This window comes from Eptesicus fuscus, chromosome 25 (assembly GCF_027574615.1).
Source record: "Eptesicus fuscus isolate TK198812 chromosome 25, DD_ASM_mEF_20220401, whole genome shotgun sequence".
In the NCBI taxonomy this organism is placed as follows: Eukaryota; Metazoa; Chordata; class Mammalia; order Chiroptera; family Vespertilionidae; genus Eptesicus; species Eptesicus fuscus.
In genome coordinates, this window is record NC_072497.1 from 2,890,587 (window position 1) to 2,904,688 (window position 14,102).

At 49.9% G+C, this 14,102-nt stretch overlaps 1 protein-coding gene across 2 annotated transcripts; it reads right to left on the bottom strand.

The window, feature by feature from the left end:
* Positions 1 to 769: 769 nt before the first annotated feature.
* NMB (neuromedin B) lies at positions 770 to 4,418 on the bottom strand. Of its 2 annotated transcripts, none has more exons than XM_028137006.2 (3): positions 4,211 to 4,418; positions 3,400 to 3,572; positions 770 to 1,036 (listed from the first exon to the last, which is right to left on the bottom strand). In XM_028137006.2, the coding sequence occupies exons 1-3, from the start codon at positions 4,365 to 4,367 to the stop codon at positions 872 to 874; spliced, it is 495 nt and encodes a 164-aa protein (XP_027992807.2). In that variant the 5' UTR covers positions 4,368 to 4,418; the 3' UTR covers positions 770 to 871. The 2 variants fall into 2 exon arrangements, with proteins under 2 accessions (XP_027992807.2, XP_008158255.2); XM_008160033.3 differs by having other exon boundaries at positions 928 to 1,041.
* Positions 4,419 to 14,102: the final 9,684 nt, after the last annotated feature.

Consider the following 14,102-nt stretch of genomic DNA (forward strand, 5'->3'; position numbering starts at 1 on the left):
GGAGCGCCAGGGACCCAGCTGTACCCTTTGCTAGGCTAGGTTAGGGGTTCTCCGGGCAAAAGTATGTAGAATCAGGGATTCCCAGGCTATCAGCTCCGGCCGGGGCCTGAGGGACCAAATACCGTTAGTTTTACGACCGGGAATGTGCAGATCAGAGGGCCAAGGCCAGATAAGATATAGGACGGCCAGTTAAATTCGAATTTTAGATAAACAACGGAACATTTTTTCTTGTATGTCCGTGCAACATTAGGGCATCTTAGACGAAAAAAAATGACTGCTTATCTGAAATTCGAATTTAACTGGGTGTCCTTTATGTTTTGCTAACTTTGGCAATCCTACGGAAAGCCAGAGAAGAGGGAGAGAGGACAGCAGGGTCTGGATCCCAGCTGGCCCTCAACCCTTGTAGGCGCTGGGGGCTCCCCTCAAAGATTGGCACGATCATGAAATGAATGGGGAAAGCAAAGCCCCGGGTAATGTAGATGTAGTGCAGGCAGCTCCCTTTTATTGGGGGCGGGGGGACTCGAGAGACTTGCTTGTGCCAGAAGGTGGCAGAGAGGAGAGTAGAACCAATTGCCGGGCACAGGACCTGGTGTACAGCAGGTGTGGAGTACCTGTTTGCTGAATGAGCTAATGAGTTGTCCTGAGTCAGTGCCAGGCTGGTACCATGGAGTATTCTGGGCATTTTGGAGCCAACCCCATCTCCAGCCACCTTTCCCCCCACTCCATCCCCTCAAACACACTGGAAGGAGAGGACCAGACATTCTATGTAAAGAGCAGGGTTTTATTCACAACTTCAACAGAGAAGCAAGAAATACAGCAGGAACATAATTTGTGTCTGCACTGGTGATACTCCGGGTGACCCGACCACAAATCACAGTAATGGAGTAACAGAGATTTGAGCCCAGAATTTACATCCAGATGGGGCCACTAGCAGGGTCCCCTTCAGCACCTTCCCGGGGTGGGCACAGTCTAAGCCACGTTGTTGTGTCTTCCTCATTAATGGCATTACTTCTGCAGCATTCGCACCAGCAGCCTCCTATACTGAAGGGGAACACGGAAGAACTGACCTGAGCACAGGGGGCAAATAATAGGGCATTCTGCCATTCCTAAGTGCTAGGCATCCACAGAGTCGGACAGGGACAGACTCTCGTCTGAGGCAGCACCCCCCTCCACCCCCCAGCACCTGAAGAAGGGTGATTTTCTCACATTAGCAGCCCAAACCTCAAGAGTGGTCATGACATTCAAGGGAGACCATGGAAGCAAATTCCAAGTAGGTGGCTGGCCCTCTGCCAGCGTTAGCATTTTCACTCCCGCACACCTCACTTCTGAAGCCCGTCCCCAGGGCAAGGTACTGCTTCCTCTGAGATTCTCTAGTTGGTCTGCATGTTTCAGGCCTTCCAGACCAATGGCCCCAGAGGAAACATCGTCTCCCTTCAGAGTAGCCAGTCCTTTCATCCGAGGTCCCCAGGGGCGGGCGGTTCTGTGCATCAGGAGAGTCACAGCTGCACCTTCTCGAGGGCATGCCCCTCCCTTCTTTCAAAATGTACGCTTTACACGCTAGGCACACTGGTGGATTCAAAGGTGAGTCAGGCCCAGCCAGTGTGGCTCAGTGGTTGAGTGTCAACCTATGAACCAGGAGGTCACAGTTCGATTCCCTGTCAGGGCACATGCCTGGGTTGCGGACTCAATCCCCAGTGTGGGTGGTGTAGGAGGCAGCCGATCAATGATTCTCTCATCAGTGATGTTTCTCTCTCTCCCTCTTCCTTCCTCTCTGAAATCAATAAAAATATATTAAAAACAAAGGTGTGTCAGCAACAGGTGCTGCCAGGGATCTCAGACCATACCAGCTCCCATTGACTAAGCGCTTTCTATGTGCCGGGCATCATGCTGAGCAAATGATATGGTCTCATTTAACGGGAGATGGCACTGTTATCCCCATTTTATGGGTGAGGAAGTTGAGGCTTAGAGGGGTTAAGTGACATTTCTAAGGTTACACGGCTACTAAGAGCTAGGTTTTGAGTCGAGCACACTGTCCCCAGAACCCACACCTACCACTCACTCTGCCTTCCACACACAGCAACAGCAGACGTGGGAAGGCGGTGTGGGACAGGGACCGGCCCAGGAGCAGGGAATGGCTACAGACTAAGGCTGGCTTGGTCAACCAAGGGTGATTTTAACTCCCACTCGTGTCCCCTTGCTAGAGCACCCGTGGCAACATCTGAAGGCATTTTTGGTTCTCACAACTGGGGAGGTGGGGAGATGCTCTGGTGGACAGAGACCAGGGATGCTGCTCACCTTCCTAGGATGACCCCACAGCCCAGACATTCTGTCAAGAGTGTGCTGAGGCTGAGAAACCCTGCCATAAGCCACGGAGGCAGAAGACAGTCTGGGAAGAGCACTGGTCAAGGTGAACAAGGTCGGACTCTTCCTCAGCTTCTAAATGACTCCCCCTCTGTGGGCCTCAGTGTCCCAACTCTAACCACAAGCATATTCAGGGCACAGCAAGGGTGGACAGGTGGGGTGGGGATGAGTCTGACTAGACTGTGGGTGCAAGAGGCTGGATAATCCTAGGCTGTGACCTCAGACTGGGCAATCAGAGGGGAAATTTCTTCCCCTACTTCTTTTTTAAAAAAATATTTTAAAAATATATTTTATTGATTTTTTACAGAGAGGAAGGGAGAGGGATAGAGAGTTAGAAACATCGATGAGAGAGAAACATCGATCAGTTGCCTCCTGCACATCCCCTGCTGGGGATGTGCCCGCAACCAAGGTACATGCCCTTGACCAGAATGGAACCCGGGACCCTCCCAGTCCGCAGGCTGTTGCTCTATCCACTGAGCCAAACCGGTCAGGCTCTTCCCCTACTTCTTATTCCCTGGGGTTTGCTGGGAAGGTTAGCTTCCTTTCTCTCTCTCTCTCCTTTTTCTTTATTATTTAGCTTCCTTTCTTATTTTAAAATTTTTTCCTTTCTTTTGATTTCTTCACCTTCCTTTATTTCTTTTTCTTTTAAAAACATTTTTATTGACTTCAGAGAGGAAGGGAGAGAGAGGGATAGGAACATCAATGATGAGAGAGAATCAATGATGGGCTGCCTCCTGCACGCCCCCTACTGGGGATGAAGCCCTCAACCCGGGCATGTGCTCTTGACTGGAATCGAACCAGGGACCCTTCAGTCCGCAGGCTGAGGCTCTATCCACTGAGCCAAACCAGCTAGAGCGTCACTTTCCTTTCTTTGGAGTCCTCTCCCTTTGAGCTCTGCATCACAAAGAGAGCCTGGAATCCCTGGATTTCTGGGGCCCATCAGACCCTGGTTGGGCAGGCACTCCCTGATCCCAGTGCTGGACCCAGGGGCAGCCCTGGCTAAGCCTCTCCTGGGCCAGTGGTGGGGGCCTGGCTCACCTGGGCGTGAGGTGCTGGGCCGCCGGGTCTCATGCCCAGAGCTTTCTTCAGCAGGAGGATCCTGAGCAGATCATGACTCAGCGGCAGTCTCTGGTCCCCCAGCGAGACGTGGGGAGCTGTCTTGAGTAGGGATGAGCCAGGGGGCTCCAGACTCTTCTTGCCCATGAAGTGACCTAGAAAAGCAGTTCCGATTAAAAAAAAAAAAAGAAAAGAAAAAAAGAGGTGCCTGGACATAAGGAAGTCAGGGAGCAAGGATCCTATCACAGTGGGGAAGCTCCCCATCTCTCCCACCTTTTAGTTCTCCTGGAAGGAATATACTCTTCACCAAGGAGCAGTAGAGACCCTTGTGGTGGCAAAGCCTGAACAGGTGGAGGGGGTGGAGAGGATGGCGCAGCCAGAAGGTGGGATGGGCCAGGGTCAGGCCAACTCTGCCAGCTGTGCTGCCTGCTTAGGAGCGGACAGCAAAGGGCAGAGAAGAAAGTGGACAGTGAGGAGGTTTCTGGAAGGAGGAGGGGCAGGGCGCAGACAGAAGTGGGAAGAGTCGGTAGGGTCTTGTTTAAACAAGAAGGGGCAGAGCTGTGAGGCAGATGTAGCGGCCAGCCTCAGCTCTGCTTAAAACGAGCTGGGTGATCTTAGCCACTCGCTCACCTGTCTGGGTTTCAAGCTCCCCATCTAAATTAGAGGAGTCCCAGGGTCCCCACCAGTCCAGACACTAATGTCTGTGGCTCAGGGGCGGCCAGAGAAGGAAAAGGGGGTGAGAGCATGCTGGTGAGGGGCGCTTGCCGGGTCCCAGAGGGTCCCAGACACTTACCGGTGGCCCAGAGGTTGCCTCGCGGGTGCACACGGATCTTGCCGGCCCGGCTGCGGGGCTCCCGGAGATCCCAGCTGAGTGAGGCGGCGCTGGCAGCGAGCAGAGCGAAGAGCAAGACAGCGCCGAGCCACCGAGCGCCCCCCGCCCGCAGGGCCATCGCTGTGGCCTGGACGCACCGCGGGGCTGCGAGCTTCCACAGCGGCTCCTCTCCCGGAGAGCTTCCCAGCTTTTAAACCGGCGCCCCGGGGGCGGAGCCTGCCTGAGCCCGCCCCCCAGTGCCCGCCCCGCCCCACCAGCCCTTCTCCCAGGTCTAGGTCAGGGGCCCCCACAACCTGCACGCCCGCAGTCCTGCCCCAGTGGCCACCGCCTCGCGCTAAGGACCTGGCCCTCCCTCTCCACTCGCACCGGCTTTCGCCCGAGTGATTATTTCACCTCGAAGCCTCCCTTCATGAGGGCAAATCTGGGGGCGAGGATGCCTCCTCCCTTGTCGCAAAGGCGTTAGTGCCCCGCAAAGTGCCAGGTACTGGAGCTCCCTCCCCCTTGGGGGCTCTGGCCAGCACTCACCAGAAACCACAGCAGGTGCCTGGGATGGGAAAGGAGAATAGTGGTGGGATAAGGAGACCACCCCCCGCCCCCCGCCCGGCCCGGCTGGGGAGAGCCTGGCCATCAGGTGGGGCAGGAGGCGGCAGATCTCTGGGTCAGGGGCGTGAGCACTGGACTAGGAGTCCATATACCAGCGGGTGACGTCCTGGAACTTCGCTTTCTTGAACTACAAGGTGGGAATAACTACACTGCCCTGTTTTTAATCCTTTTACGGTTTCTGGCGGTTTTCGTGTGGCCGAAAGCAGCAGCCCCGTAGCACTGCCCCCTCCCAAGGAGAGGTCCAGTCGTTCTGGGAAGGAACTTGTGGGTCAGTGGCATTGCTCCATGAGCAGGCAGAGAAGCTGCGCTCCAGGGAAACACACTTCCTCTGGCTTAAATGTTGACTACACAATCATGTTCAGAGCACTGTGCTAGGCACTGAAGGAGGGGGAACAAAAGAGAATTCCCTGGCCCAGCCACAGTGGCTCAGCGGTTGAGCATCGACCTATGAACCAGGAAGTCATGGTTCTATTCCCAGTCAGGGCACACGCCCGGGTTGTGGGCTCGATCCCCAGCAGGGGGCGTGCAGGAGGCAGCCGATCAGTGATTCTCTCATCATTGATGTTTCTATTTCTCTCCCTCTCTCCTTCTTCCTTCCTCTCTGAAATCAATACTAATAATTTTTAACCCTTTGCACTCGCTTGCTTTTTTCTCGATTCCTTCATTCGAATGCTAACCGTGTCGAGTCACACTCGACATCCGAGTGCAAAAGGTTAAAAAGGTAATTCCCTGCTCCCAAGGGAGTCAACCATCTCACGGGAGAGAGTACACGGGGAGGTGGACCCTGGATGCTTCCCTGAAACCCCTCACACTATGGCTGTGGAAGAACCTGGTCAGTGATGGCACTGCTGCCTGCTAGCTCTGTGACCCCCCCCCCCACACACACACACACAAAGGGGAAGCGTATATGAGAAGCTGTTTGTCATGCTGAGCCCCGAGGAGCATGACACGCAGGGCAGGGACACTCCACCTCTAACCTGGCTTTCCCCCCCATCTCCTTGCTTCTCATCTCCCACCCTGGCATTTACACCTCTCGGCATTCTTGTCACTGCTCAGCCATGGGGTACAGATCCAGCTCTTATCACCTCCCGTAATAGTCACCCCCTGCGGCCCCCTCCCTCCCCGCTCATCAGTCACACGCCCACCCTATCTGCTCTGGTCCTCGGATGCAGTCATTGCAGGGAACACGCAGGCGCTGGCAGAGTGCTTGAAGGAATCTTATTTGGTGGGTTTATTTCTCACTGGATAGCTGGAAACAGCTCAGGGGGTGAGCCACGTGCCCAGACATCACACTGGAATCAGACTTCGGGTGCTGCCTTGCCTAAACCACACCCTCTCTGTTTTTCCACCCCAAGTTTAAACATCAAGTTCCTTTAGACTTCCCAAGGGGAGAGGGAGCCGGCACTGATTTCGAGTGTCACCTCTCTTCTGCAGGTGACCCTGGGATTCTGCTCTCAGGTTCATTTACACTTGAGCCAAGCCTCCTGTGACAGCCTGTTCACAGCTCCAACCACGGCCCTGAGACTGACCCCAGACGCCCTGAGGATCATTCTCTGTCCACCTACAACGAGGCCCCTGGGGAAAGCAGGGCGGCAGCTGCACGGCCAGCTATAAACACAGGAACGAGAAGCATCAGGCACAGCAGAGGGCGGCTTCCCCCAGACAGCACTTCTAAGTGCGATCTCCCGGGAGTACCAGGCTCTGGGTTTATTTTTTGTTTTCATTTTTTAAGACTTTTAAAAAATATATTTTTATTGATTTCAGAGAAGATGGGAGAGGGAGAGAGAGAGAGAGAGAGACACCAAAGAGAGGGAATTATTGATCGGCTGCCTCCTGCATGTCCCCGACTGGGGATCGAGCCCACAACCCAGGCATGTGCCCTTGATTGAAATCGAACCCAGGACCCTTCAGTCTGCAGGCTGAGGCTCTAGCCACTGAGCCACACTGGCTAGGGCAAGGCTCTGGGTTTAGAACAAGGACGTCAGCTGCCCACAGCCTGTTCCCCAAGTCTACAATGATGGCAAGGGAAGTCCAGAGGCTCCATCCATCCCACGGGGAAGACCCACAGTGAGTCACATGGAGGCGCATGGGGAAGCTCAGAGCACCCTGGGGGCGGAGCCTGCCTGAGCCCTTCCCAGGTTTCTACAACATTCAAGGACATCCATGGACAAGGCAAAGAAAACTCACAGGATAACCCAAGCGACAATTAAGCAGGAAAAGATACATGGCAAATCCTGTTATAACCGATAAAACATTTCAACTGCACCATGGCTATTTTTTTTATGGAGATTTTTTTTTTTAAGATATATTTTATTGATTTCTTACAGAGAGGAAAGGAGAGGGATAGAGAGCTAGAAACATCGATGAGAGAGAAACATCGACCAGCTGCCTCCTGCACACCCCCTACTGGGGATGTGCCTGCAACCAATGTACATGCCCTTGACCGGAATCGAACCTGGGACCTTTCAGTCCGCAGACCGACGCTCTATCCACTGAGCCAAACCGGTTTCGGCTATTTTTTTTGTTTTTAATCCTCACCCGAGGGTAGGTTCTTACTGATTTTTGAGGGGGGTGAGGGGGACATCGATAGGTTGCCTCTTGTAAGTGCCCTGACCAGGGACTGAACACCCACAACCTAGTATGTGCCCTGACCGGGAATTAAGCCCAAAACATTTCACTGTTCGGCATGAGGCTTCACCAAATGAGCCACCCGGCCAGGGTTGCGCTGTGGTTTTTAATCAAAGATTGCTTGAAATAAAGGACATTATTTGCTATATTTTCATTACATTGGACTCCATTACAAGTGACACCTTTCATAACTGAGTCTTTGTTGCTAATTTTACTACATCAAAATCATGGTTACCAACATGATTTTGATGTAGTAAAGACTACTGTTGGGGGTGGGGGGCAATGGGGGGATACGGACACATATGTAATATCTTAATCGATAAAGAAAAAAAAGGACTACTATTATACCCATTTTATAGGTGAGTTAACTCATGCACAAGGCATTAACTGCAGAGAAACTAAACATATGGAGAAAACCAAAGTGTGGTGGTTTCCAAACACATGAAAGGTACAGAGGACAACAGAGAAAGTAAAAGCAGAAATTTTAAATTAGACATTTCTAATAAAAGAAATGGTGACAAGCATAGAGCTGCTCAGAGTAGGACAGGGTAAAATCCCTCTCCTGGCAAACTTCTGAGCACAGATCGCCATCTGTGTGGGCTGGGGAGCTGGCAGGAGACATTCTGAGACATCCCAGGTCCTTCTCTTTAGTTTCAGAATAAGAAAGCCGCTGAGGAGCCAGGAAAACAGCAGAATCTTTAAGGGAGGCTAAAGGGAGAATCAGGAATAGTCCATACAGACCTAACCGGTTTGGCTCAGTGGACAGAGCGTCAGCCTACGGACTCAAGGGTCCCAGGTTCGATTCCAGTCAAGGGCATGTACCTTGGTTGCGGGCACATCCCCAATAAGGGGTGTGCAGGAGGCAGCTGATCGATGTTTCTCTCTCATCGATGTTTCTAACTCTCTATCCCTCTCCCTTCCTCTCTGTAAAAAATCAATAAAACATATTAAAAAAAAAAAAAAAAGAATAGTCCATACAGTTTCCCAAAGTCAGAGGGATTAGCTAGAAAATTGAAACATTAGTCATTAATAAGGGAATATTTCAGAAACGGAAACTGTCAAAATACTTTTTTTGTAAATTTTTATTTTATTTTTTTTACATGTTTTTATTGACTTCAGAGAGGAAGGGAAAGGGAGAGAGATAGAAACATCAATGATGATAAGAGAATCATGGATCGGCTGCCTCCTGCACACCCCCCACTGGGGATCAAGCCCGAAACCCGGGCACGTGCCCCTGACTGGGAATCGAACCCGGGACCCTTCAGTCCACAGGCCGATGCTCTATCCACTGAGCAAAACCAGCCAGGGCCAAAATACTTATTTTTTTTTTTTAAAAAGGCAATATTCACAAAAGGAGAAAATACGGTCGGTGTGGCTTAGGTGACTGAGTGTCGCCCCATGCTCCGAGAGGTGGCCCATTCAATTCCCAGTCAGGGCACGTGCCTAGGCTCGATCCTCAGTAGGGAGCCTGTTTCTCTCTCTCCCTCCCTCTTCCTCCCTCTCTCTCTAATGAGAGTGATGACAATCCTCATAGTGGCTAAGAAAGCCAAGCAGCTGCTCTCAGGGAAATGGCACAGATGGTCAGGGAAGGTATGACTATCTCAGGAAGCGAGATGCCCCGGCCCAGCCTTTGTCATTATTTGGGTGTAATTGTCACGTGTTTCAGGAGGCATTTCAGTAGCTGAAGTAAATACTCTTTAAACCTCAAAGAGGTTTAAAGGCTTGGAAATCTGCCTGAGAATCTCACTATATCTAGATTGACTATTCTGAGCAAATCCACAATGCTGGGCCTCTAAAGAACAACTCCCAGGGGCTTTGCAATGGTGGGGTTTATTCCAAATAAGAGTCTCAATAGACACTATAACAGTAGAAAATGGGTTACGACACCCAGCACTGGGACATGATAAAGTGACCGCCTTCAAGCTCTGGCTCCCTCTTCCACGAACCGGAAGATGCTGGGCAAAGCACAACTTCCGGTTTCTCTCTTTTGTAAAATGGAGTTTATTTTGAGGACTAAATGAAAGAAAAGAAAAATCTATTATAAACTCAAAAGCACTTAGCAGAGCACATGGCGAATTCTAAGTTCTCAGTATTATTAGCTGGACCCTGGGGGAAGCAAAGCCTGCTTTAAGCCTGAAGCCTGTTACAGGGCGAAAGGTTCCCTGGATAGCAGTGAAGGCCCTGGTGTTGACACAAAGTCAACAAAATGCCGTGGCAAATGCCTATTCACCGTGAACTTCTTGATAAACTAAAATTGCTAGCACATCTACCTCTCCTTTTGACCAATCCCAAGAAACAAGTTCTATACAAAGTTCTCTCTTTTTCACTTAACTAAGTTGCCAGGCTGACAGCTTTGATCAAACTTCATGCTAGTTGATTTAATTCCTTGCCTGATGTAAGTCCTGAGAACAAATCCTTTTAACGAGACTACTGGAATGAAATCTGGAACCCAGCTAAACAATGTAAACAAACTGACCAACTGCAGGGAGGGCTCAAGAGAAATGATTCTTCATCGAGGCATTCCAGAAACTCCTAAGATTCATAGAACAACAATCTACAGTTTGAAAGTCATATTCAATATAGTAACATAGCTGTATAGAAGAGGAATAACTGTTGTTTTTATAACACAAACTTAAGAAAAAGCAGGATAAAATATTCTCAGCTGGTGAGGATAAGAGGTTGGCTATAGCCGAAACCGGTTTGGCTCAGTGGATAGAATGTCGGCCTGTGGACTGAAAGGTCCCAGGTTCGATTCCGGTCAAGGGCATGTACATTGGTTGCGGACACATCCCCAGTGGGGGGTGTGCAAGAGGCAGCTGGTCGATGTTTCTCTCTCATCGATGTTTCTAGCTCTCTATCCCTCTCCCTTCCTCTCTGTAAAAAATCAATAAAATATATATTAAAAAAAAAAAAAGAGGTTGGCTCTAACAGACCTGAGGGGAATTTTATCAGAATGGAGCAGCGGTATGACATTTTATGTTTCTTTAAAGAGGTGATGAGTTTGAAAAGATGAGGAGCACTGCTCCACTGGAAAGCTAGGAAAAGGCTCCTGACTAAGCGTGGAGCCAGTCTTCCGTCAGGTGGCTCTTGGAAGAAGCTGTAAACTATACCTGCACTGAAGGAGCATCCTCTGAAACAGCTCATACAAACATCAGGCTCATCAGACATTTGGCTCAGTGGATAAAGCATTGGCCCAGGTTCGATTCTGCTCAAGGGCATATGCCCGGGTTGCAGGTTCAATCCCCAGTAGGGAGCATGCAGGAGGCAGCCAATCAATGACTCTCTATCATCATTGATGTTTCTATCTCTCTCTCCCTCTCCCTTCCTCTCTGAAATCAATAAAAAATAATTTAAAAAAAAACCACCAACAAAACAAAAACAAACAAACATTAGGCTAATAAATACAGGGATTACAGAACAGCAGCACACAGTGCCCTTGCAAGGAGGTCCCAGAAGAGAAATTTCTTGGTCCCTGATATCCCTACAAGTTGTTCATTTTTATTCCATTTAGCCTAGTCCATAAAGGACAGACATGATTATTTCCCTCTTTACATCAACCCCGAAGGAGCTGAGAACCAACCAGACAACAGAATCTTTCAATGTGTCTTACCATCTATGTTCTCATCCTTTTCTCTTCCCACACTATTTCAATCCCAAATTCTTCAATTATTTTATATATATCATCATATGCCTTAATGGCATCTTTGTGAGCCAGTCCAAATCCCTTTTGGAACAATGCAGGGTATAAATAAGTCTAAACTGTGCAAAGCACGATGGCAAGCACCAGGGGACACACCGGGATAAACAGAGGCTGGCCCTGCCTTAATGCCTGCAGGGCGCTGGTCGGGAGGGGAACACACATCACGCGGTATCACAGAGGAGCGTGACCTAAGTCTGGCAGCACGGAGCAGGGAGCACTTGAGAGCTCAGTTGAGAATAAAAACACCCCTCATTCGAGCTCCCTGTGCACCTCTACCTCTGCACCTAGGATCCTATGCGGAAAACATCTGTTTCAAGTTGCCCCTCTTAAGGCACTGGGTTCCTGGCAGAGGAGGGACCTGGTCTTACTCATTTTGCATCCCCAGGGCCTAGCCCAAAATCTGGCACAGAGTAGATGCTCAATAAATGTCTGCTGGATGAGAAAGCTTTTAGCAGGTAGAGCAGTGAGCTGACACTCCAGGGAAAGCGACCAGCGGAAGCAAAGACTGGAGGTCTGTACAGTGAGACCAATGTCAAGGATACAAGAATGTGGAATACGTTGAGAGCTGAGGGCTTAAGAATGACACTTTGAAGGTGATGTCTTCACTATTTTTTTTTAAATATATTTTTATTGATTTCAGCGAGGAAGGGAGAGGGAGAGAGAGATAGAAACATCAATGATGAGAGAGAAATCATTGATTGGCTGCCTCCTGCATGCCCCCTTCACGGAGGATCGAGCCTGCAACCCAGGCATGTGCCCTGACTAGAATCAAACCTGGGACCCTTCAGTCCACAGGCTGATGCTCTATCCACTGAGCCAAACCAGCTAGGGCTTCACTATTTTTTGATAGCACCTGCATATTCTAGTCTCTCACACTTCTTGGTCCGGTACTCCTGACAGTCCTAGTAAACTAGAGAGGACAGCGACAGATACACTCAGCTGGAAAGAAACAACAGCCTGGACAGGACGGCCCGACTGGAGCAGCACCTAGTCCTAGAGGAATGTGGACAATCCAGCCAGCTGCTAGAATCAGCTGCATCGTTTCTGAAGCTCAACAGAGTGACACGTGTCAGAAGAAGGCTGCCTCAGATGCTGAGATACCCCAAGTTCTAAGGGGTCACTTGGACTTGGAAACAACTTAAGGATAACAGAGCCGAAACCGGTTTGGCTCAGTGGATAGAGCGTCGCCTGCAGACTGAAAGGTCCCAGGTTCGATTCCGGTCAAGGGCATGTGCCTTGGTTGCGGGCACATCCCCAGTAGGGGGTGTGCAAGAGGCAGCTGATCGATGTTTCTCTATCATCGATGTTTCTAACTCTCTATCCTCTCTCTTCCTCTCTGTAAAAAATCAATAAAATATATTAAAAAAAAAAAAAAAAAAAAAGGATAACAGAGCCTTTATTCCAAGAGTAGGCTCTCTCAGAAGCCTGAGATTCCCTAAGAACAGTGATCAACACCAATACGTCTCCCACGGCGAAAGAGCACACAGAAGAGCCCAAGGGCACCCCACCAAAGGAGGAAACAGGGTTCACATGAACAGTTCTGAAGAGGGAACATGCTGTTTAAACGGAACCATGGAGAGAGAAAATTTTCAGATTCAAATTTGGCAAGACCAAGATAATGTACTTAGTAAATAACAGGAAAGTGCAAATTGCTTTAATGATTCATATGCTCTGCCCCAGAATAACAGCTCAATAATAATGCTGCCCTCAGTTACTGCCTCTGGTTCCAACTCATTGTTATGCTGAACAGTCGGTCTATGCTGCTAGATGCTACATAGCAGCATAGACCGATATATATATCTTTTTTTTTTTTTTTTAATAAAAATTTCAGAGAGGAAGGAAGTGGGAGGGAAGGAGAAACACAATTATGAGAGAGAGAGTCATGATCGGCTGCCTCCTGCACGCCCCACACTGGGGATTGAGCCCACAACCTGGGCATGTGCCCTGACTGGGAATTGAACCTGTGACCTCCCGGTTCATAGGCTGCCGCTCACTGAGCCAGCCGGGCAAGAGCAGTATCTATAAAATGGAACTCCTGCACTGGAGCTCACCATGCGAGGGTGAAACTTGAGGCCATATCCAAAAACTTACACCAGTAGCACAAGGCTGCACATGCTGAGCGAGGGAGGAAGAACAACTGTGAAGAAAGCGAGACTCAGACAAGCAGAAATGAGAGTATGAGGTAAGTGGGAAAACAGCGGTACAGCCCAAGGGTGCTTCATGTTAGCCAAACGCCAAGTTTGAACTTCACACACAGGTAATACGTAGGGTAAACACAATTTATAGTCCAAGTTTGGCTCAGTGGATAGTGTTGGCCTGCGGTCCCGGGTTCGATTCCAGTCAAGGGCACATACCTAGGATGCAGGCTCCTCCCAGGCTCGGGCCCTGGTCGGGGCTCGTGCAGGAGGCAACCAATCGATGTGTTTCTTTCACATTGATATTTCTGTCTTTTCCTCGATCTTCCACTCTCCCTAAAAATCAAAATGGAAAAATATTGAGTGAGGATTAACAACAAAAAAGTATATTCTCCAAGGGCCTAAAGTAGGCACAGACTGGCACGCTGCAGGGCAACTGGAACATACAGTCACCCTAGCGACAGGGAGCACTAGATGAGCTTCTGGATTAGGTGATGGCAGTGGCAATGGAAGGATGGGGGCAAATGTAGAACGAATAAGGGACTAAATGCAGTGGGAAAATGAAAACTCTATGTGAATGCGCCTTCAAAGAAAAGGTGAAATTGGGGGGGTTGTGTAGGAACTGCTATGAGCTTAAGTTGAAAGATGGGCCAGCCAAGTGCAAGGGTCCAGTGGGACAGGGACCTGGGACCAGAACTGAGGACAGGCACTGAAAATGCCTTTTAGAGCCCCAGCTGGTTTGGCTCAGTGGACAGAGCGTCGGCCTGAGGATTGAAAGGTCCCGGGT

Bases quoted from the DNA above. Each gene is read 5' to 3' on its own strand.
- NMB (XM_028137006.2), bottom strand. From the start codon at position 4,367: ATGGCCCTGCGGGCGGGGGGCGCTCGGTGGCTCGGCGCTGTCTTGCTC. The intron at 3,573-4,210 runs GTAAGTGTCTGG...CTGCTTTTCTAG, and splicing joins AGGCAACCTCTGGGCCACCG to GTCACTTCATGGGCAAGAAG. The intron at 1,037-3,399 runs GTGAGCCAGGCC...CCTTCAGTATAG, and splicing joins GCCCAGCACCTCACGCCCAG to GAGGCTGCTGGTGCGAATGC.